This window comes from Drosophila arizonae, chromosome 2 (assembly GCF_054131065.1).
Source record: "Drosophila arizonae isolate 15081-1271.41 chromosome 2, UAZ_ARI_1.0, whole genome shotgun sequence".
NCBI lineage: Eukaryota > Metazoa > Arthropoda > Insecta > Diptera > Drosophilidae > Drosophila > Drosophila arizonae.
In genome coordinates, this window is record NC_142922.1 from 8055131 (window position 1) to 8077764 (window position 22634).

The 22634-nt window shown below is 40.1% G+C and overlaps 1 protein-coding gene across 4 annotated transcripts; it reads right to left on the minus strand.

Annotated features, from left to right (window-relative positions):
- Positions 1 to 3095: 3095 nt before the first annotated feature.
- On the minus strand, positions 3096 to 18063 carry ich (zinc finger protein ichor). 4 transcript variants are annotated; one of them, XM_089471664.1, is made up of 3 exons: positions 17503 to 18063; positions 16579 to 16763; positions 3097 to 8061 (listed from the first exon to the last, which is right to left on the minus strand). In XM_089471664.1, the coding sequence occupies exon 3, from the start codon at positions 7980 to 7982 to the stop codon at positions 6138 to 6140; it is 1845 nt and encodes a 614-aa protein (XP_089327790.1). In that variant the 5' UTR covers positions 7983 to 8061; positions 16579 to 16763; positions 17503 to 18063; the 3' UTR covers positions 3097 to 6137. The 4 variants fall into 4 exon arrangements, with proteins under 4 accessions (XP_017868978.1, XP_089327798.1, XP_089327790.1 ...); XM_089471662.1 differs by having other exon boundaries at positions 17072 to 18063; XM_018013489.2 differs by lacking the exon at positions 16579 to 16763 and having other exon boundaries at positions 3096 to 8061; positions 17072 to 18063.
- Between the last annotated feature and the right edge of the window lie 4571 nt (positions 18064 to 22634).

Sequence of the window (22634 nt, forward strand, 5' to 3'; positions counted from 1 at the left end):
AAGCATATAGGAATGAATCATTTACTTAAGCTTCAAGCGAGCCTGTACTAAAAACTAAAATGGGAAAGTTCAAATAAATTGAATTCCAATTTAATAAAATAGTCCTTAAATAAAAAAATCAAAATTGATGCTATTGATTATAGTTTGATAAATTTATTTATATTGTACGCTGGCATATTCCAGAACTATGTTTTTAGTAAGCCAAATTTAAATATTTTACAAAATTAAATCGAATTAACAAAGTATGCTTAGGTTAGTTAGAATCGGAGTGGATTAACAAGACTTTTAAGTTGGGATCTGCTAAAGATAAACTGGAATGTTTTAGGTTTTACTTCTTTGATAGCTATGGATGTCAGACTTATCTATTTACTTATCAACAATTCGCACTTACTGAAAAAATAGAATCTTTTTAAGTTCATAATTGTTTTGAAAATGTACATTGAATTTTATTTAAGCTTAATTTAAGTCGAATATAATTAATATAATATGGTATAGTACAAAAAATGCAGTGTAATTGGGCATTTCGTAAGATTCTCGTTGTGCACTGTTTGCTTTTGCAGTTAATTAAAGTTTAGAGTTGGCGATTTTGGCGTTGAAGTTGGAGCAAAAACAAGAGGCCAAGAACTGGCACAGTGCTTAAATATTAATATAATATAACGTAATTATAGCCATGATTTATTCTGCCTAGAATCTTGGTCAGCTGGCCGACGAGGCGTGAAGACGCCGCTGCGCATTGCAAAATCGACGCCAAACTTGAAGTTTATAATTCTTTTGGTTTTCTTATGCTTCGACAATTCAATGCAAAAGCCGAGCGCATGAATTATAAATATTTCTGTGTGTGTGTGTGTGTGTAGTGTGTGATTGGCCAAAATCTTGGATCGCTGTAAGCAATTGCTTAATTCTATTTTGGCCTTTTCTCACCTACTCCGCCGTCGCCTTCGCCTTCGCCATCGCCTCTGCCTTCTGCCTCGTTTCTATTTCCTGCACGCGAGCCACTTCCGTTCTGTTTCTGTGTTTGTGTTTGTGTTTCTGTTTCTGTTTCAGCGCCAGCTTGTTGTCGAACTTTTCATGTGCATCCATCAAAGCCACCTCAATCAAGAGCAAAAGTAATCAAAATAACAGCAACAGCAACAACAACAGAGATAAATCAAAATACAACAACACAAACAAACAAATCATGTTGAGTGTAAAAAGACAAAGCCAAAGGGGAGCAGCAAAAGCATTCAAAGGAAAAATACACGCATATAGAGATAGAGACACAAACAACGGTGACAAGAATAAATATAACAATAAATATCAACACACGCACACAGGCGCACCGAGAGACGTGTATATGAAAATGGCATGCCAACAACTAGTAAATAGCAACAGTAACAACAACAATTTCAGCAGCAACAACAGCAAAGCACAAAATAGAAATGGAGAGCAACTTTCACCCAAGGTCATTGTGTCTTTAACTGCGCCACGGCAGCGGCAGCAGCAGCAGCAGCAGCTACAACAGCTACAACAATAACAACAGCAACAGTTACAACTGCTGGACAATATGCGACAAAGTTAACTGCGACAGCGACTGCGACGGCGACTGCGACATAGGCGTCGCCATTGCCATTTTGCTAACTTTATTGTAATGTCTCTCTGACCAGTCGTTCGACTGTCGCGCTGTCTCTATTTTTTGTCAACTGGGGACAGCAGCAACAACAAAAAACAACAGCAGCAGGCGAAAGGCGTTGGCTGGCTTTGGTTTTGTTTCAGATACCCTGTAAAACTTCATATGTCTAAAATGAGCTAGATCAGGATTAACCACATTTGTCTTCAGACCAGACCAGATAATTTCGCATTGAGATTATTTGAGGAAACCTATTATATAGACTTTTTTGACGAAATTATCTACGATTTCTATGTTTCCGATTGAGATATTTATATCATAGGGCCCTATGATATTTGAATGAATGCGGACATAGACAGCGGAAGAACTGGACATTTAGGTTCACTCATACATACATACATATATCTCTCCATGAATTTAACATTTTTCAACTTCCATTATACTGTTAGAAGTATATAGCTTTCTCATATATATCAAAACTTTATCTAGAGGTTCTCTTAGAATAAGTGAAATCTAGTCTCTGTTTTTAAACGTGTTTCTAAACTGTGCGAAGCTTTTTTAGAGGGTATTCCCATGTCGTGTATTCTAAAACGTATTTACAATTGCTATTACAAATTTGTTGCACTAATCATCGTGTGTACAATATAAGCTCTGACAAGTTACTTAGTCTTGTATATTTCTTATAATTTATTGAAGTTGCTGTTTCAGATCTTAGAAATATAATATAATAATATGATTATGCATTCAATATCTTAATAGATATTAATTAGATTTATTTTTGCTGTGTAAAAGGTAAAAGTCGGTACTTAACTACAATTGATCAAGCAATGTTAATTACATTCATTTAACATAGAATTGTGATCATGTTATATGCAAAATGAGACATAAGATGAAGAATATTTCAGCATTTAGGGTTTCTGAGTACTTGCAAACCCTGAGTGACAGATTCGCCTCCTAGTTATATGATTTAACAGTTCTTTTATTAACATTATACACGATCTGCCATGCTGTTCAGCTGCTCCCTATGGCGATTATTATCTGAGTCACAGTTTGTCCAATTATTTAGATATATAAACATATCACTCAGTAATGGCACCCACGCTCATTGATCGCCATAAATGTCGCAAATGACTTGGCTGGCTGGTGGGATAGCCAGTCGAAATCTTGGCCAGAAAGTGGGTCGTGCTCGGCCCGCGACTAAGATGGGCACTAAGCCATAGCGAATGGGTAGAAAATTACATATAATGGGAATACAAAAAACTCAATTAAAAACGCCAAAAATAAAGAGAAATGATCAGATGAGAGAAAGATGCTGCCCAGCTCAACGAATTGCGGCAGATGCGATTGCTAATTTCTTGTTTGAAATTGGTTTCGAATCAGAATTTGAATTCGGATACGGATTTGGATTTGGATTCGATGTTGGCCAGTTGTTAATATTTAAGCGTTGACCTTTGACACGAGCGCCGAGCTGAGCACGTAGCACATTTTGATTAGAACAAAACGTGGACTCTAGACAAGAGAGGGGGCTCTGAGGAGTCAGCGACATTGCCATGATGTTGCATAAATTTAAGTGCCACAGATACGAGGCGCAAGATACAGAAACGAGTTACAGATACATGCAGCAGCAGCAGCAAACCCAAACGAAGCCAAGCCAAGACAAATATACAAAGACAGCATAGAAATGCGGATGCGATGCGATGCGATGCAAACAAACTCCAGACTCGTATAGCTGGAGCTGAAGCTTGAGCTCTTTCTGTGTATGTGTCTGTGTCTGTGTCTGGGTCTGCGTCTCTGCGGTGAAAGAGCATGCGACCGGGCAAAGTATCTTTGTATCTTATTGCCGCGCTCCCAGTTAACATTTCAAATCCGTTGTGGCTGCCACAGTCGCTGCCGCTGCTCATGCTTCGTGCGGTTCTCTCGATGGAAAAAAACGAGTCTGGAAATTGGGTCAGTGGCACAGTATGCATGGCATTTTGTTGCTGTATTGGTGCCGTGCTCTGTCGCTCCATCTCTATCTGTGTGTATGTAAGTGTGTGTGTGTATCTGTGTGGGCTTTGCCTTTGGCTCTATACTCTTTGCATTGCTTTCGTGGCGGCGGCATTTGTGGTCAATATAATGATTCTGACTCGACTGGGATTGACTTGGTTTGGTTTGGTTTGCTTTGCTTTGCTTTGCTTCGTTTTTTTTCTTGTTTCTTTCTTTGCTCTTTTTGTCGTTGTCTTCGACTGCATATTTTACCATAGCTGCTCGCACCTACTCTGCTGCTGGCACACTCTGGCTGGCTGGCGTGTCAGGTTCCTCCGTGATGCGTGCGGCATAGCAATGCGGACCAAGAAGAACCACTCGAACGAGACTAACTTGAGCTGCATTCGTATGAGTGTGTGTGTGCGTGCTCTTACCCATATGCAGTGCCATACGGCGTATACTTGATGTGGAATAAACGAATCGTTTTCTGTTTTGAAATATTATATTATTTTTGCACATTTAAAATGACAAAACTTTGTATTTCTAGTTAGATAAACATTAAACATTAGACAAAATAAATATTTACAATCGAATTGTGTTTAGAAGTACAAACGGAATTTCAACTTGAATAAATAAATTGCACAAAACTAAAATAACATTAAATATGGATTAAGTTATAAATAATTATTTATATTTAATTATATTTTATTTTGTTTCTTTTTTTTATTAACTTTTCTTATGCTCTCTTCTTTTGTTTGCTTAAATAAATAGCTTCAACAATATTTTATTAATCATATGTGTGCTAAAGTTTTGCAGGCATAAATATTTTCAAGATTTGCGCACAACAGAATAAATATATTTAGAATATGATTTATTGGACATATGTTTTGATTTTTCCATTTAATTGTAACGTTTAACAACAAATTGATTAAAAAACAAATTAACAACATTTAAATGTAGGTGTAATAAAATTTATTACTTGAGTACTTTACTATTTCATAATTATTTTTAATTTGCATTTCTTTTTGCTTTTTATGTTTTTATTTCATTTTGCATTTTTTTTTGTATTTTATTTTATTTATTTTTTATATTTTATATTAACATATATTGTTATTTTGCCAAGCCCGCTACAACTTATGAAACATATATATATGTATGTATAAATATATGGTTGTATATAATTATTTTTGTTTGATTTGTACATTTACTTAGTTTTATTATTATTATTGTAATTTATAATTGTATTGCTTCTATTGTTTTTCTTTTTATCTTCTTCTTGAGGTACACACAAATCATCTTATTTATGCTATTACTTAACATACATTCGGCTAGAGTTTAACTAAATTCTAGCTACATTCGTAACTCTAGGCATTATTATTATTATATAATTGTATACCTGTGCCAGGGCCTTAGGTGCTCGAAGCGCGCAGGATTGCATCAAAACAGAACAACAGTTGCAAAAAGACAATTGGACGCTTCGTTGTTCTTACATTGCTTGTGGTCTCTTTGCCTGGGGCATTTTCTTTATTTTTTTTTATATAAACTAAAATATAGACTTCCAAAAAATTGCCTGTTAAATGATTTTCCATTTGCTGTAACAAAATTTCTTCAGCTGCTGCGTTTTGTATCCATTATAAGAACGGTTTTTATGCTGTTTTTTCATAATGCTCACATATATCAAGTATTTGCTATAACTGTATCACTCTTAACTGCAGTACTTGTAGATACCAAAGCTGCAGAGTCTTACTCGAAAAAAGTGATTCACGTGTAATTAGATTCACCTTTCGTGAATATGACATTTCATAAATTTTCTGTTTCAGATTCGTATTAAGTATTTTCATAAAAATAAAGTCTAATTATTACTTTCAAAATCCTTTTCTTTATTTCTTCAGCTTTTATCAGGCTTCTAAAATTTCCATAATTTTTTCAGAGTGTGCCAACAACATTATAGAGGTAGTAGGTTGATATTAAACCCCATAAAAAAAGTGAAATATGAATATAATTAAATTTCTGTAGAAACCTTATGGACATTAAATCTTTTCAATCATATTGGAAAATGTTAAGCAACTTTAATTCATCTAGATATATTTTGGCTAGACCGTATACTACATATGCTACCTATAACCGGATTCATTGGACTAACTACCAAAAGAGGCGAAGAGATCAAAAGCAACCAACAACAACGAATATCAAGTGCTATGTGTATGGCATTGCTTCACCCTGCTGCTGTGAGCTGTGATTGGGGCAGCAGCAGGAGGATGGCAAACGGTCTGGGAACGCCGAGAGGCGATCCACAGTGGCTCTGGTCAAGCAATGCGATACACGAGAAGCTGCCGCACCCAAAGACCCATCCATGCACACATCCAGTTGCCAGTTCGGCCCGAGATTGCGGTGTGCGGTGCGTGGAGTGGTGCGTGGAGTGTGGTGGGCGGGTGGCTTTGGCGGGCACTTTCTCTCGAGCAGAGCACACGGAAGCGACTGAGTGCTCAATTGTGCGGGCAGAAACAGTTGCTGCCTATCGAAGTGGCTGTTGCTAGTGGCGAGCGGGTTGTGATTGTGGCCGCGGTCAGTCACGCCCAATTCTCTTATGTATCTGTTGATGTTTGAGCAAGTGCGCCTTCTGGCGAAAGGCCTTGGCGCACACGTCGCAGCGGAAGGGCTTCTCGCCCGTGTGCGTGCGCAGGTGCACCTTGATGTTTGACTTGTTCAGGAAGCCGCGATTGCAGATGCTGCAGCGATGCACCGGCTTCTCCTTGCCCAGCAGCCCGCTCAGATCGCTGGCATTGAAGCTGGCCACGCCCGACGGCGACATGGCGTTCAGCTGTGACGCCCCGTTGTCGCCCTGGATCTGCTGCTGTTGCTGCTGCTGGCTGGACTTCTTCTGTGCCCTGGACCGCTTAGCCTTGGGCGTGCCCGTGGGCGCATTTGTGGTGCTCGTCGTATGCGGATAATTGCTCAGCATGTCCGGACTGCAGAGTCCGCCGTCCTTCAGCCCACTGCCGGAGAGGCCATTGGGCGTCAGCTGGTAGGCTGTCTGCTGCTGTTGCTGCTGCTGCTGCTGTTGCTGGTTGGGATTGGGATTGTTGGTCAGATAGCGCGGATTGATCATCAGATTGTTGTCCGTGGTGCTGACCACCGAGCCCGGCGGACTGCAGCTGCTGCTGGCTGCCGACAGCTCGTTGCAGTATGAGGTAGAACTGGGCGTCTCGCTCTTCAGGGCATTCGCTGCCGCCGAGGAGCCGCCGGGCGCATTGCCCGCCCCAGGTGGTCCGTGCTGCAGGCGATTCTGCAGCAGCGGCATGTAGCCATGGCTGAGTAGACTCTGCAGCGTGGAGCTGCTCGCGTGCACCGGCAGCGGTGAGTGGGGCAGCATGAAGTCGCTGAGCGTGTCCTGCTGGGAGACGAGCACCTTGCCCTCGGGCTGAATGCAGTTGCCATCGATCCAGGCATCCAGATCCATCCAGCTGTCGCGCGTGTCGTTGCCCTCCTCCTTGTCCAGCTGATTGGGCACCGTGGTGTCCGCTATCGCCGAGCCAATGATCGCGGCGATGTCATCGATGCTATTCATGTCCACGTACTCGGTCAGATCCTTGTAGATGCGCACTCCGCTGCCGTGCAGCGAGTCGGCCACCTGGTCGATCGGTGTCAGCGTCGACCCGCTGCTGGCCAGCGAGGAGACACCTCCGCCTCCACCATTGCCGCCCGGATTGGAGGCGTTTATAACACAGCTGTCCGCTACGGAGTAGAGCTTAGAATCTAACTGACTATCGGCAAAGAGCTTGACATCGTTGAGGCAGGCGTCCGCATCCGCGCTGAGCACGCTCTCGGGCAGGCAGGTGGATGAGGATACGATATTGTGCTCCTGCGAGGAGCCTCCGCTGCCGCCCCCGCCGCCACCGCCCACCCCGCCTGTCCCACTGCACGTCGTCGTCGCTGCCGTTGTGGACGTGGGATTCGCATTCGGATTGTTGTTGTTGTTGTTCGACTGTTGGTGCTGGTGTTGGTGCTGTTGCTGCTGTTGATGCTGATGCTGATGGTGTTGCTGGTAGGCGCTCTGTATGTAGTTGTTATTGCTCTCGTCGGGCAGCCGCTGGGCAATCGCGTGGTAGTGATGCCCCGAGATGCCATTGATGGACAGATGCCCGGTGTAGCCAGTGAACGGAGGCAGCGGCTTCAGGTCGGACAGGGCATTCAGCGAGGAGCTATTCAACAGCAGATTATCCAGCACATCCAGTGAGTTCTTCTGATCCGCATCGCTCGGCAGCGAGTCGAGCTCGTGCTCCAGCAGCAGCTTGTGTCCGTCCAGCAGATACTGATCCTGGCTGCTTGTCTGTGTGGGTCCCCAGCAGGGGCTCATCAGTAGGCTTTCGACTTCTGATTCACTTGGCCCGTTCATGCTGCACAACTTCATTGTCAGTTGACCCAGGCGATGGACAGAAATTTTTGGTTTTTCTTCTTGCGCAAAATATTGAATATTCGTTCAGTTGATGCTGTAAGTATATGCAAGAAGATGACAAAGATCCGAGTTAGTAGGTGCGATTAAATCTCGATGGAATATAGATGAATATGCTAAATAATCAATTCCTTTGTGCAGCACAGAACCTGTTCTTTACTGTGCAGATATTACTGTATTTAGTTTAGATTAATATATGCTAACATTATAAGTTTGAACAAATTAAATAAATTAATTCAATGATAATTAATTACTATAATAAAATATTATTCCCAAATGCAGAATACTACCTACATATAAGCCAAGCTCTAAGAGTCAAGCATGATTGGTTTACAAAGTCTAAGATTCAGCTGCTCTCAGCTGATCTTAATAAAAAATTCATGTTTACATCGTTAAGGTTCATAAATGAAATATATGTTGAGTAACTGTTTTCCCAAACATTTTTCAGTTAGCTCTTGCATATTCATCAATGTGGCGGCCAAATGCACATTAAGCGGGCTTCAACTAAGCTCAGCTTACAAGCAACTTCCGTTATGTTATAATCCGTCTTACAGAATCTTTGGGATCTGCAGGTGCCTCATGCAGCGGCAGCTGCGGCACTTGCTGACAGCTTGCAGCGCCAAGGCAGACAAACAAGCCCTAATCTGAGCTTAATACAAGTCTCGATAGGTATTCTAAACGTAACGAAAATGAATCGATGTCCATTTGGGTCCGACTGGGCTGCATATCAAAACATTTCCACGGGGCTTTTCATATTTAACGCGACGATTACTCATGGGAAGACGCCGCCAAATGCCAATGCAGTTAGAGTTGAGACAAGATAACGAAGCGGACGGACAGGCCAAAAATAGAGAAGAGTGGGGGATACAACAACAAGAACAAATCGATACCCGAATGGCCAATAATAATTTCCAAATGGAATTTGGGTCACAACATTAATAATCAGTTAAATTAGCATATAAATTGGTAGAAATAAACGCAGCAGAATATTGAGCTCTGCTAATGGGCGAGGGGGGAGAGCGGGTGTAGCGAGAGGCCGGGCATATCGTATTTGGATAGACTCTACAGTCAGACAAAGATATGAGGAACCGACAATGAAAGTACAGCAACAACAACAACAACAACAGCAACTATCGTGCGACACAGGTGCAGAGTACGCGTCTACCTCCTCTACCCTCCCCCTTTACTCTCACCCTCTCCATTTCCAAAAAAGTAAAAAGCAGCCACAACAAAATATTCAAGACCAATACAAAGAGCCAATCGAATAAAAAAAAAATCCGAAATACTGCGAGACTCTAACAACAACAGCAACAACAACAACAATTGCGAGGTGCGAGTGAAGAAGTTCAGTTTTGGGAGAACCGAACGAACGGTAAAGCAAATGAGCCAACAAAAATAAAAGACTCTTTCTCATTTTGTGCATAAACAGTTAAGTTAAGTTTTTGAGGCTTGGCCACATTCATGTATGGCTCCGTGTGTGCGTGTGTGTGAGTGTGTGTGTGAGTGTGTGTGTGAAAGAAGAAAGCATATAGAGCCAAATTGGCCAATATACTCACTCGCTCACAGCTAGACTCGTTTGGTATTGGTCAGCGCCAGAAGGAGAGAGAGAAAGAGCGAAAGAGAGAGAGAGAGAGCGAGAGACAATTTCGCTTTCAACAGGTTGTCGAAGCAACATGTTGCTAGCTCCGACTGCCAAGCGCCAACAAACAACAAAGAGCAGCAGAAGTGGCAACAGCGGCGACTGCGCCAGCGGCAGTGGCTGTGGCTGTGGCTCTGGCAGCGGCAGCGACGTTAGCGTCAGCTAAGCATGCGCAGCTAAGCGTACCAGCGACTGAGGCAGCGGCAGCAACAGCAACAGCAGCAGCCAAACTACCGTTACACGAGAGACCTGCTGACATACTTCCGTGTTCGGCAGAGCCGAGACGAAGCTGCCACGAAGCTCCGACCAAAGCTCAAGCTCAAGCGCAACTTTGCGTGCACTTACACCAAATAAAAGAAGAATGAAAAAAATAATAAAAACACGAAGAAAAAACTAAGAAAAATGGCTGCCAATATCTAGGTTTGAATTGAAATTGGATTAATTCCACCTGACAGGCAGAAAATAAACGAATCGATTGTTATGCAAATAGTATAGGTAAAATCCAAATAATGTCAGAAGTTTAATGATGTTGAGCTACATATAATAATATTAGCTAGAACCAACTTGATTTGGGAATAAATTAAAGAAAACAAAATTATACGAGCTACTGCTATAGACTAAACCAAATTAATTAAGTCAATAACTACAAATATTATTATTAGTAAATCGTGCATTTTTAGCAATTCTGCTGCCTATTTCAAATTTGAGCATTTTTATATTTTTATAAAGTAATTAATTTCTTATTTATGAATAAGTAATAATAGAATTTGTTACCCAGCTTCATACATATTTAATATATTCGTAATGAAATCTACACATATCATATATATTAATTATATATATTCTCTGCCTATTCATCCGTCCTTATAGAATATTTATTTATCTCTATAAATTTTCTTTATAAATTTCTATACAGTTGACAATTGGGCTCTATCTATATATATATATGTCAATATATAGATATACATAGATACATACCTCTACACTCTACACAGTATATATTTATATATCAATTTCTTACCATATACACCTCCAATATCTCATTTTCATTTTTCATAGCGCGCTTTATACCTAACTATTTATTAATACCATATGATATCTATATGACCTTTACTAAAGTATCTATTTATATGTTGTTCTCCCTATTCTTAACTCATTCTATGTAGATATCCACGGATCTATTTAGATACCCATATCTTTTTATTTATCAATATTTCTGTTTGTATCTACATATATCTATATCTATATTTATATACTTATATCTACGTCTATCTATATATGTATTTGTACATCTGTATATACATTCATTTATAGTATATATCTTGAACTCACATTTTTCAAATTTTATTGTATATATGTAGGTATATTGTGTACTTCTGCCCATGGGTTATTCACTCTTCTATGCGATGTCTAACAATTTCGATTTAATGAATTTTTCATAATGTGTCAGGTTCCTGATTTTATTTGAGTGACGTTTGCGATGCGCCTAGGAGATTGGCGTGAAATATTTTACAGATATTCTGATTCTTTATTGTTCAGCTGGGCGTCACTTTTTACACATTTTTTCTATTTTCTATTTTATTTTTTATTGCTAATGTTTTATTGTTGTTGCTGTGGCTACTCAACATTTTCGTTTATTTTATTTTCATTTTTTGTTTTAATGAGGCACATTGTAACGGTTGTTCGCTGCTCTTTTTGCATTTGAATGGCCCCAGCACCTACACCTACACAGACGCACACGCACATACACATAGACATAAATTGCGTGGGTGCGCCACACTACGACAACAGCAACAACAACCACAACAACAACAAAAGCCAACAATGCGCCTCTATTGTAATTTGAGCTTGTAAATGGGATTTTCAGATTATGGCCAGAGAGTTAAACATTTGGGGCTCGGACGATTGCTGTGGGCATTATAATTACTGTTACTGTTAGTGTGTGCGTGTGTGTGTGTGTATGTGTGCATGAGTAGGGCGATATTAACGGTTATTTTGAATGAATTAGTGCAAATTTTTGACATGCGAGTGATTTTATGACCCTGAGCTGAAAGCTCTTTATTTCGAATAACTCGGTCAGCTGGTGGGCGCACTTGAAAAGCCGTTAAGTAATTATAAATGAGCTGTGATTGAATTGACATCATATATATATTGATATATGTCAATATTGTGGTATGTGTTTCATGCATACAAACATAATTTGCAACAAAAGCTTAAGAGGACAGCGGCATAAATTTCTTTCTCTTAATTCTCGTGAACTTTGTGAATTGAACTTTTCATCTCGAACAACTACTTAAAGCTGGAGCAACCACAATAAGCGCAACAAGCCGTCAGCGAGAACCCCTCGAACAGCTGCTGCCAATTGTTAAGAAATTGAGTTCTTAGCTCGGTTTTAAAATACGGTCGAAAGACGTGGCCCAAACTGAGGCTGCCTCGTAGACTGGAGCTGGAGCTGGGACTGAGGCGGAGGCTGAGGCTTTAACGGAAATTGAGTTTAACCTTTGGCGGCAATCAACTTCCGTTTAAATGTTCGAACACGAACAAAGCGGCAAAGGTCAAAACGTTTTTCCAGCCAGCTAAAACACCAAATGGCCAAGAGAGGAGACCCGAAACAGGCAAACACTTTTTTTATGCATCTCTGTGGCTGCGACGGCGGCTGCTGCTGCTGCGGCCAAAATGAAAAGAAAAATCAGGTCGCGCGCTGGCGTCGGAAAAAGCGAATGAAAAATTATTTGATTGCAAAATTTACAACCGCAACGATTTCCACTTGGAAAACCGCACGTACAATGCCACTAACAACAACAACAGCAACAACCGCTCTGCAAGGCTGCCAAGCGGTTTTCCAAGCAAACCAACTTTGACCAAGACCGAGAAGCCGAAAAAAAAGCAGCCACAGCCTCTGAAAACGTGGGGCTGGCATTGAGGTCGCCATCACTCATTGAAGGTTGGCTCAGCCTCCTCCTCCGCCTCAGCCTCAGCTCTGGCGTCGGCTCCAGCTCCAGCTTCCACTCCATCGCCGACTTTATCTTAAGCTGTAAATGTGGATGCAGCAAATTGTTGCGAGCAAGCAGCAGCAACAGCAACAGCAACAAAATACCAAGAACTGGCAACTGGCAACTCGCAACAATGGGAGACGAAGACGTGCTCGCTGCTTATTCTGCTGCGCACTTGACAGCACATGTGGCACGTGTGGAGTTGTTGTTGTTTTTGCCAGCAACTCCAACTGCATTGGTAACTGCCGCTGGCCCAGACTTGGCCAGAAGGTGTGGGCTCTGACTTAAACTGGACCACGTCACCTCGTAGTCGTTCAGTGGTGGGCGTTGCCAATGGAATTAGGCTCATAAAAAGTATAAAGAGGGCGTGTGGCGGGGAAAAGGCGGAGTGACGGCATATGAATAATGCTCCAGGTGTAAATTGAGTTTGATATTAAGTGGATCAGTTGCTGGCCAAAGGAGCTGGTCATTGATTCGAGCACAGGGACGTAGATCTAAAACTAGCCAAGCAGAGTAGAAAAAGTAGAAATGTAAAACCAAAATGTTTTTCGTATATGCTAAACACAAGCAAAAACACGTTTAAAATTTGTCGCGCTGGAAGTGGAGCAAAGTCCGAAATGGCGAAGACAATTTGAAGCCAAACCTAGGCCCTCAAATAAATTATGAGCCGACTTAAAAGTGGAGAAAGATATTAGAAAGATCAAATTACAAAAAATAATTAATATTAATTAAACACTATCAAAGCCTATCCAGAGATCCATATATATCGGTGAATATCTCTCCATTCCACATATATATCACATATATCTTTTGGTAAATCAATATCAATCTAATCCAAACCACCTACTATCTCTCATATATCATTATGAATATATATTCACACTTCTCTTTATTTATGTCTAAGTATATTTATCTGCTCATATCTATAGATTTCTATGCAGTTTCAGTTTCTATATGAAATATGATATTTTGATAGCTCAATTTTATATTGATGTATTATATATCTATGCGAACTACAAAGAACTTAACAAAATGTAACCCACTGTACGGGCTTGAATTAATCGTAGTTGAGTTATTTTATGAATGGAGGCAGTATTAAATGCTCGCACAGTGCCTGTACAGTGCTAACTCCGTTAGGTGTCCCTTTGCAATGAGATAACAGCGCGGCGATAAACTCAAATGGCAGCGCGGTCAGCTCGCTGAGCTGAAGAGGCTTGGCGCTATTTTTATGGCCGAGGCTGTGGAAGAGGTCTGCTCAAGACTTGCTGGCATCACCACACCCTGTGTCTCTGCTTAGCTAAGCTTAGCTGGTCCCACTAACCAGCCGAGCAAACCAACAGTGAAACAGCCAAACAACCGAACAACCGAACAACAACCCAGCCAACCGACAACCGACAACTAACAACAACTATGCAAATTTTTATGATGTTTAACTATTTTTAGTTGGTTTTTACTTTGTTGTTATTTAAATGACGCCCTCGTGCCTCATGCGCTGGTTGCGTGCCGAAACTTGGAATACCCTGTAGTTTGTGTGATTGTTGTTTAGGGTATATTGGTATATTAATTATGAAAATAATTAATACATTAAGTTTTGTATCTTACATGGATTATATGAATATATGAAAATAAGTAATATGTTATGTTTTATATATTACATTTATTATTCATGGATATTTTATTTAAATTCAAATTTAACATTTAAATAAAATATATATGTAAATTAAAGTTTAAATTAGATTTTTTTTTTCATAAAATTTATATATATATTTTTTTCCTCTCTCGCTCATATATTTAATAGTCTCAATTGACTACAGGGTATTTGGCAGCTCATCTGCATGCTGAGAGACAATATTTTAAAGCTTAATGTGGTCATCTGAACCGGCAACAACAATGAAGACAACAATCCGGCGTGTCTGGCCAGCTGAATCCCCAAAAACCCAAAACATTGCTCGGGTCAGCGAACTTTTTAAAAGCGCGCGTCTAAAAATTTTTGTTTATTGATATTGTTGTTGTGGTAGTTGTTGCTGTTGTTTTTGTTGTTGTTGTTGTTGTTTTATATACAAATACATAAACATATTTGCGTAGTATTTTGATTTTGGACTAGCAAAATGTGCAAATTGAACATAAAAGCATATTCTAAGCTCCCAACGGGATTATTAGTAAGAATATTCCACAGATAATTAACAGCTAAATCGTATTGCATAATAAATGAATATAAATATTTGGTAATGGCAACAGCCATGTGACAGTTATGCGATTATCGACCTAAATAACAGAATGATACGAAAAGAATTAAGTTTGATTCACATCAAAATTGAAACGCACAAAAAAATTGAAAAGAAAAAGTAATTAATAAAATTGAGCAGTAGCCGTGGATAAATCTAGGAAAGCAATTATTGAATTTGGACTTAGTTTCTTCTGCTTTGGTAATTGATATGTTCAAGCCGCATAGCCGTCGCAGTTCACATCGAAGCGCGCTTAATTGATTTGTTCGAAAATACACAAAAAAGTTCAATTAGAGAGATGAAAAGCCGAAAGAAAAGCTGAAAAATCTTAAGTCCCTCCTCCTTCACCGAAATGCAACTTAATGCGCAGTCGGATTCGCTACGCTCATTGACGCTGCAGCGCTTATAAAGCTATAGAGTATACCCTTCTAGAGGGCATTTCTATTTTGGCAGTGCGTTTGCCCCAGACATGGACAAAGAAATCTATAATTTATATATTTTATATTTCTAATGAGTACTTTAATTATTCCCAGTCTTAACTCTCAACTAATCCACCTATAATTTAGCTGTGATTCAGTATTTTCGTATTTGAGCTGATGAGCTATAGAGAAGCAAAATATAGAAATTATCTTTCTTTAGCTTTACTGAAAATCTCTCTTGGTAATATTTATATTCAATCCGAAATGCTGCTAACTGACACCGTCTTCTTTATCATTTAACTCATTTATCAACTGTAGCTTCTCATTGCAGAGTATTTAAGCTTCGGCATGCTGTGCTGTGTTGTTGTTGTTGTTGTAGCAGCTGTGCCTATTTGGTGATGCGCTCCCAGCTTGACTTTGACGGCTGTGACTCCGGCTTTTGGGCTCTCCTCTCTGCTTCTGGAGCCGCCGCCTCGCTGAATGAGTAAGCGTAATTTTGCGTCATATAACGGTACAAACAGCCGCTACTGTTGTTGCTGAGGTGTACGTGTGTTCATATTTATACCTGTGTGTGTGTGTGTGTTGGCTTTTTTTTTTGGCTGCCATTGCCGTAGTTGTTCTTGTTGTTGTTGCTGTTGTATTTTAGACCATTTTGGTAGACAAACAAACGGTTTTTTATGATTTATTTTTAGCTCGGCAAAAGCGCTTGGCAACAATCTTAGCTGTAAAATTAAAATAACCTTTACTTCCGAGTGCAGTTAAGAGTTTTCTTATTTGGGTCTTAGCTTTTGGGTCGGGGTCAAACGGTGCGATTATCTATGTTTAGACCAGTGCTTCATAAGATAAAATAAACGAAATGAATTTCAAATTTATATTGTTCATATTTGAATTATTCTCCATATATATGTATCGTGTTGCTACTGTAACTGTAAATTCACAGTAACTTTATTTGATTACGTTATAGACACGCGCCTAGTTGTGAAATTCGCAATTGTCTCATAAGTAAAGCTCAGCTGTCAGTTCTTAGCTCTCAGTTCTCAGCTCTCAGTTCTTAACTCTCAGCTCTCAGTTGTATTGACATTATCTCATCCCCCTAACAAAACAGTCCTATGTATTGCGTTGTATTTCATAACAGGTGAGTAATATCGGAAACGAATTCGGTCAATGACTTTTCGCTGATTTGTTTATAAACCAGGCTTGGGAATGCTCGTATTGGAAGGCCGTTGACTTAGGTCTGGCGGCTCCTAGAACATTTTGCCATATTTGAATCTTACTTACATTTACGAAATTGCCGAATTCAGCTGTTGCACATTTTGAACTATAGTTCAGAAATTGTGGTTTTGTTGTTGTTATTGGTTGGTTTTTGTTGTTGTTTCCTTAAGTTTTATTTGTTATATGTATATATTTGTATAATCCTTGTTCATAAGTTAATTTGTAATCCTTTAACGCGCGATATTGAAATCCTTTAAGACAGTTTCATTAATATGTTTGCATATGTGTAGTATTTGTATCCGATTTGATGTGAATGAGAGTTGATATGTTTCGTATAGAGATGTCATGAATATGAGCTTGATTTACTCGAGGACAGTTAGATTAAGATCCTTCGACCAATCAAATTAGCAATTAATAAATATGTAATTATTAGTATTTTAAAGCATGCTCGTTAAGGGTTAAGGGTTTAGGATTAACGATTAAGAGTCAAAGGCAAATAATGTTATGGACAACAAAAATAAAATTGAAATGAAAAGCTTAAACATTTTTGTATACTCACAAAAACAATGGGAGGAAGACATAAATATATATATGCATAAGATAATGAACGGGGAGTAGTACGAGTGGGTATATAGTATTTATATATTTTGTGTTTATTTCATATTCCTTAGATAGCACACAGAGCCCTTGATGTGGGATTTGTATATAGATATTTATATTGATTTATTGCTTTTCGTATATATGTATGTACAATGGACGACTTTTGACTGATTGTATTTTGGGAAAGATTCTGAGATGACGATATATAGGTTATATGTATATATAGGTATATATTATTGTATTGTATTTTCTGGAAATATATACAACAGCGTTTTCGAGAGAGTTCGTCTTGATTGTTTGATTGAACGGGTGGAGTATAAATTGATTGGATTGGATCGATTATGAATATAGTAATATATCTTTGTTATATTTGTTGGTTTGAATTTTAACTTTTTTGCGTATTTCCTTTGCTTGTTTTCAATAATTGTATTGCACCACGGGCCGATTGCACTTGCACTTCTTCAAATATGCTTTGTGGTTGTGTGTATATCTTCTCTATATATGTATATATTGGTATATAGAATAAATTCGATATTTAAACACTTTCTGGAGCAAGTTCTGGCTTTGCTCTCAATATTTTCTCAACCATTTTCACAATTTTTGTAACGCATTTTTAACATGTTTATCACTGTTGTTATTGTTGTTGCTGTTGTTGTTGTTGTTGCTGTTGTTGTTGTAGCACACTCTTTTTAATTGAACTGGTCACTTTTTTTTATTGGTTGTTCCAATTTCTATTGCTTGCTCTTTTTATTATGCTGCGCGCGTGTATCTGTACATATACGTATACGTATTTGCATGTGTGTGTGTGTGTGTGAGTGTCTATCTGAGAGAGTCCACGTCCACAACCGAATCGGAAGCCACACGCGAAACCAACGCTAAAAACTGCTGCGCGCCAAGAATCGCACAAATCCGAAGACGTCAACGGTAGAAAGCCAACTGTGCGCAGGCGCAACACGAAAAGAAATTTTCGAGCCGCAGCGGCCCAAGAAGTCGCTGCCAGCAGCGCAGCCAACAGCGCAGTCGGCTGCAACGGCAGCAGCGATCAAAAGAAGTTACTCACCTGGCTGCTGAGCGCACGCCAACCTGAGAGCAGCCGAGTGAGCAGCATGAGCTAGCGAGGAAGCCAACAGCCAGCCAGCCAGCCAGCCAGAGAGCGAGGCAGCTGCAACATGTTGTGCTGCCAACATGTTTGGCCGCAGGTGTTGCTTGTGCCGAGGTCGCTGTTGCCTTCTGCTCTGGCGGTCAAAGTCAGGGCTAAGTTTGTTTATGTTGCGCGCTGCAGACAAGGCGGGTCAACTTTGAGCGGCCAACTGCTAAATGATTGAAAATTTTATTGAATATCGCAAATATTAAAAATAATAAAATTTTACAAAATTAAAATTGTTTTTAAATTGAATTTCCTTTGACATTTGCTCAAGTGAAAAGTTTGGCAAGTTCTAACTCTGCGGCCATACTTGTTTGATGCTCGCTCTATTACTCTTTTGCTCTCTGTATTATGCGCTAGCGCTATCTCTTTTCCACTGTGCGCTTCTATCTTGCTCTGGCGCAGCACAACTTGACCTACTTAACAAAAATTTAACATTTTTTCCTGTTATTTCGCCTTGTAAACATGCGAGCAACAATTACAGTTGCCGGCGTCGATATTGCCGTCGCTGCTGACGTCGCTGCTGCTGTCGACGTCGCTGCATTTGCCATTTTGTTGTTGCATTTCCTCTTTGTCAGCTCAATTCGCACTTGTTGTTGCTTTAGCCGTTGCTCTTGGCTGGTTGCTGTGCTCGTTCGTTCGTTCATTCGTTTTGTTTTTTGTTTTTGCTTTGCTACCTCTTTAGATCTTTCTGTTTATTTCCAGCGCTTTGCAGTTAACGGTATCGCTTCGAAAATGAAAGCTCACACAGCGACAGGGACAGATACAGATGGAGATACAGATACAGATACTGATACGAAATACGAAGACCGCAGACCACAACACCAAACTTACAGGTTGTGTACATTTTTGTTGTTTTACTCACGACTCCTATTTTGGTTGTTATTGTTGTTGTTGCTGCTGATGTTGCTGATGTTATTGTTGGCATTAGCATAAGACCAAACAGCAACCGCCTCATCATCGCATTGGCCTTTTGACCAAGTGCAACTGCGTCACTAGCCTTTCGGCTGGTCTCCCCTCGATTCGCACAGCAGCTTCACAGCCTCCGCATTGTTGGTCATGTTCATGGCTCATGATTTGCTCTTCAGCTTCACAGGCACAAACACACACACATACAGAGACCCACCCATACACACTTGGGTTTATTTGCTTTTAGTTTTTTTCCATGAATTCCACTTGCAATTTTTTATTTGCATAAATATTTTATGCGATGATATATAAATTTATCAAGATATTTTACTCTTGTTTTTATTTTCGTTTATTTATTTATTTTTATTGGCTGCCGTGACTCAGCTGTAACACTTTTCGCAAAAGTTGGATGAAACATCTCTCTAAGATTTGTCACACGCAAACTATTTTAAATTGGTGCCTTCCAGGGCAAGTTTGTTGCCTAAGTCTTTTGTTTAATAATATTTTTTTTCGAATGACATACAATTTTGATATTCAATTGTAATTATGGGCATCTCTTCTATAAACCGGAGCATTATTAACATATTTTAGGCAAATTAAATAATTTAATATTTAAAAATCAATAAAAAATTTAAAAATAATTTTTATTATGAAAATTGTGTTATATATGTATATATCCCTATCGACTTTATTTATTTCGTGTCTATAGAGGCAGAAATATTATTATTTACGGCCAGTATGGGTCAGCCATACGAAAGGCTCGTGAAATTGAGCGGCAAAACGGTGAGACAAGCTCTTGGGTACGGCTTGTAATGAACGTCACACAGCACACGAAAGGCGAAATACAGTTAGACAAATTCTATGCACGTCAAATGTCAATCTCGCAGGCACTACAAACAGCACAGCAACAACAACAGCAATTACAACACCAACACCAACAGCAACAACAACATAAAATCAATCTTGGCATTAAACATGGCAGGGCACAGAGCGTACATCGGCGTAGCTTTTGAAGAGCGGCATACAAAACTAATTGAACTTGGACAGCGTGACACTTCATCAAAAAATAAAGAGAGAAAAGGGAGAAGAAAAAAGCTGAGAAGGCAGCCAAAAAGCGAACAATGTAGGAGAGTGCTTGGACCAGGTCGAGCCCTGCGTCAGGGCCATCACTCAAGCTATTTGCTCCACACAAATAAAACAAGCTATCAAATTAAGGCAAACGCCACGGGAGTAGCACCTGGAACAGGGTCCAACGGTAAAGTTCGAGTGCATTGCCATTAAGCATAACCAATATTGACACGGGGGTCAAAGTCAAAAGCGAACAAGAATTGTGCATTTGATAGGCCCAACTTCCGAATCTAAATGGGTTAAAGACACACGCGCGCCCATCTCTTGATGTGTGTGTGTTTGTGTGTGTGTGTGTGTGTGCATAATGGATATGGGTTAGTCAAAGCTTTAAATTGAAGCCCAATGCAGATCGACAATAGCAATTCGAGAAAATCTTTTGACACCACAGGCGGCGGACGGCAAGCGACGAGCGGCGAGCGGCAGGCGGCAACTGTTGACCGCAAAAGATTGTAAATTAAGGTGCAAACAGTGCGCAGAAGTCAACACTTTGTCAGGCTCTCTGCCCAACTGAAGCTGCCTTTCTATTTGCCGCCACCAACTGCAAATGTGACAATTGCCGAAGCCGAGCTCTGGCCTGTTGCAAATTCACCTTGGGTGGGTCCAGGCTCTACCTATGCTACCTGTTCTGCCCGAGTTCTGGCATCAATTGAATTGTTTGCCTCGCATTTGTCTGTTTGCTCATCTTCGTTGCCAAATTGGCAAAACAACTCACAGTCAAATTGCAACTGGCCCTAAATAGGAACAAAAGCAAGCGACGGTGGCAAAATTCACAGCGGGTTGGCTGCATCTCCTGCCAGAACAGACTCACTTTTCTCTTTTGCATCACTTTATCTCATTCGAAACAGCAGAGAATGACTAAATCATAGTCATGGCTAATTCGTTGCGTACCTGGATATGTTACAATTCAAACATTTCTATCGGAGAACGTTCGAATCGAATGTAAGCTGGGAGTCTGTAGAACGAATCTGTCCATAGATTATGTCATAAAATATTTGTAATAATATTTAGATACTCGATTATGACATATTAGTATATTTATAATAATAATAGTATTTAAATATTATATTGCAAATATTTATTACTTAGCTTTAAATTGATATACCTAATTGAAACATTTAATACATTAAATATTCCGTTAACTAAAGAAAATAATTCAATACATGTTTGGGCTTTAGTAATATATTATATATAGTATATATATATTGTAGCCAGAGGCTTCTCCATACATACGAAAATTTGCACTGATTTATGGAAATTTTCGTTTGGCGTAAACCATAAATAATTTGTAAAAGGCAAGAAATTTCAAGATATATAAACAATCATATTTAGAGCATTACTGAAATGGCTTTGCGCTGACGCCGCCAAATATATGTCAAATATTGCATAAATTTCTCATAATCTAACATGCACAACAACAGCAACAACCACAAGAGGAGTGGTCGAGCAACAACAACAGCAACAAGAAGAAGGTAATTTTTGCATGCATAATTTGTTGTATGCTGTGCCAAGGTGCGGGCGTGAAGCCTGAAGACAAAAGAAGTGCAAGTCGTGGGCTAGTGTGGGCAGGTGGGGGGAGGGGGAGTTATCATGGCTAATAACACGCGAACAACAACAGCAAACAACGACAGACGATAAAAATGGATGGCAGGCATAAAAAAAAAGCAGAACAACAAAACGCAGAACAATAAAAATGCTAAATAAATTGCCATGTAGGAGCTGAGCGCGAGCGAGGAATAGGGATAGATATAGGAATAGGAATAGGGTTAGATAGAGCTGCGATAGAGAGAGAAATAATAAACAAAATGCTACAGAAAAAGAACGATCTACAGGCAAGAGCTGAAGAAATGGCAACCGACAGACAGCAACGACAACGAAATATGAATGTAGTGCAAAGCGTAGGCGTCTTATCTGGCTGAGTCGGTGGCCGTGCGGAGGTGCAGATCATGATGGAGCCCGGCTGCGGCTGTGGCTGCGGTTGCGGCTGCTGTGGGTGGGCAACCAGCGGTTGGCAGTGTGTGTAAGCCAAGGCGAGGGCGAGACAAAGGTCAAGCAGAACGCAACTGCCAACTGGCAACCGGCAACTGGCAGCCCGCAACTGCCTACCGGAAGTGGGTCAACGAAAACCGGATCCGCATCGCAAACGCAGCTGTGTGTGGAGAGAGATAATCAACAGCCACAGCAACAGCAACAGCAACACAAACACAAACACCAACAATGACAACAACAACAGCAACGCAACGACAACTGCAAAACAAACAATGCAAAAAGCAATTGAGATGCAAATGCAAATTGCATTGGCCACATGTTGCCGAACCGTGTGTGTGTGTGTGAGTGTGCTTAG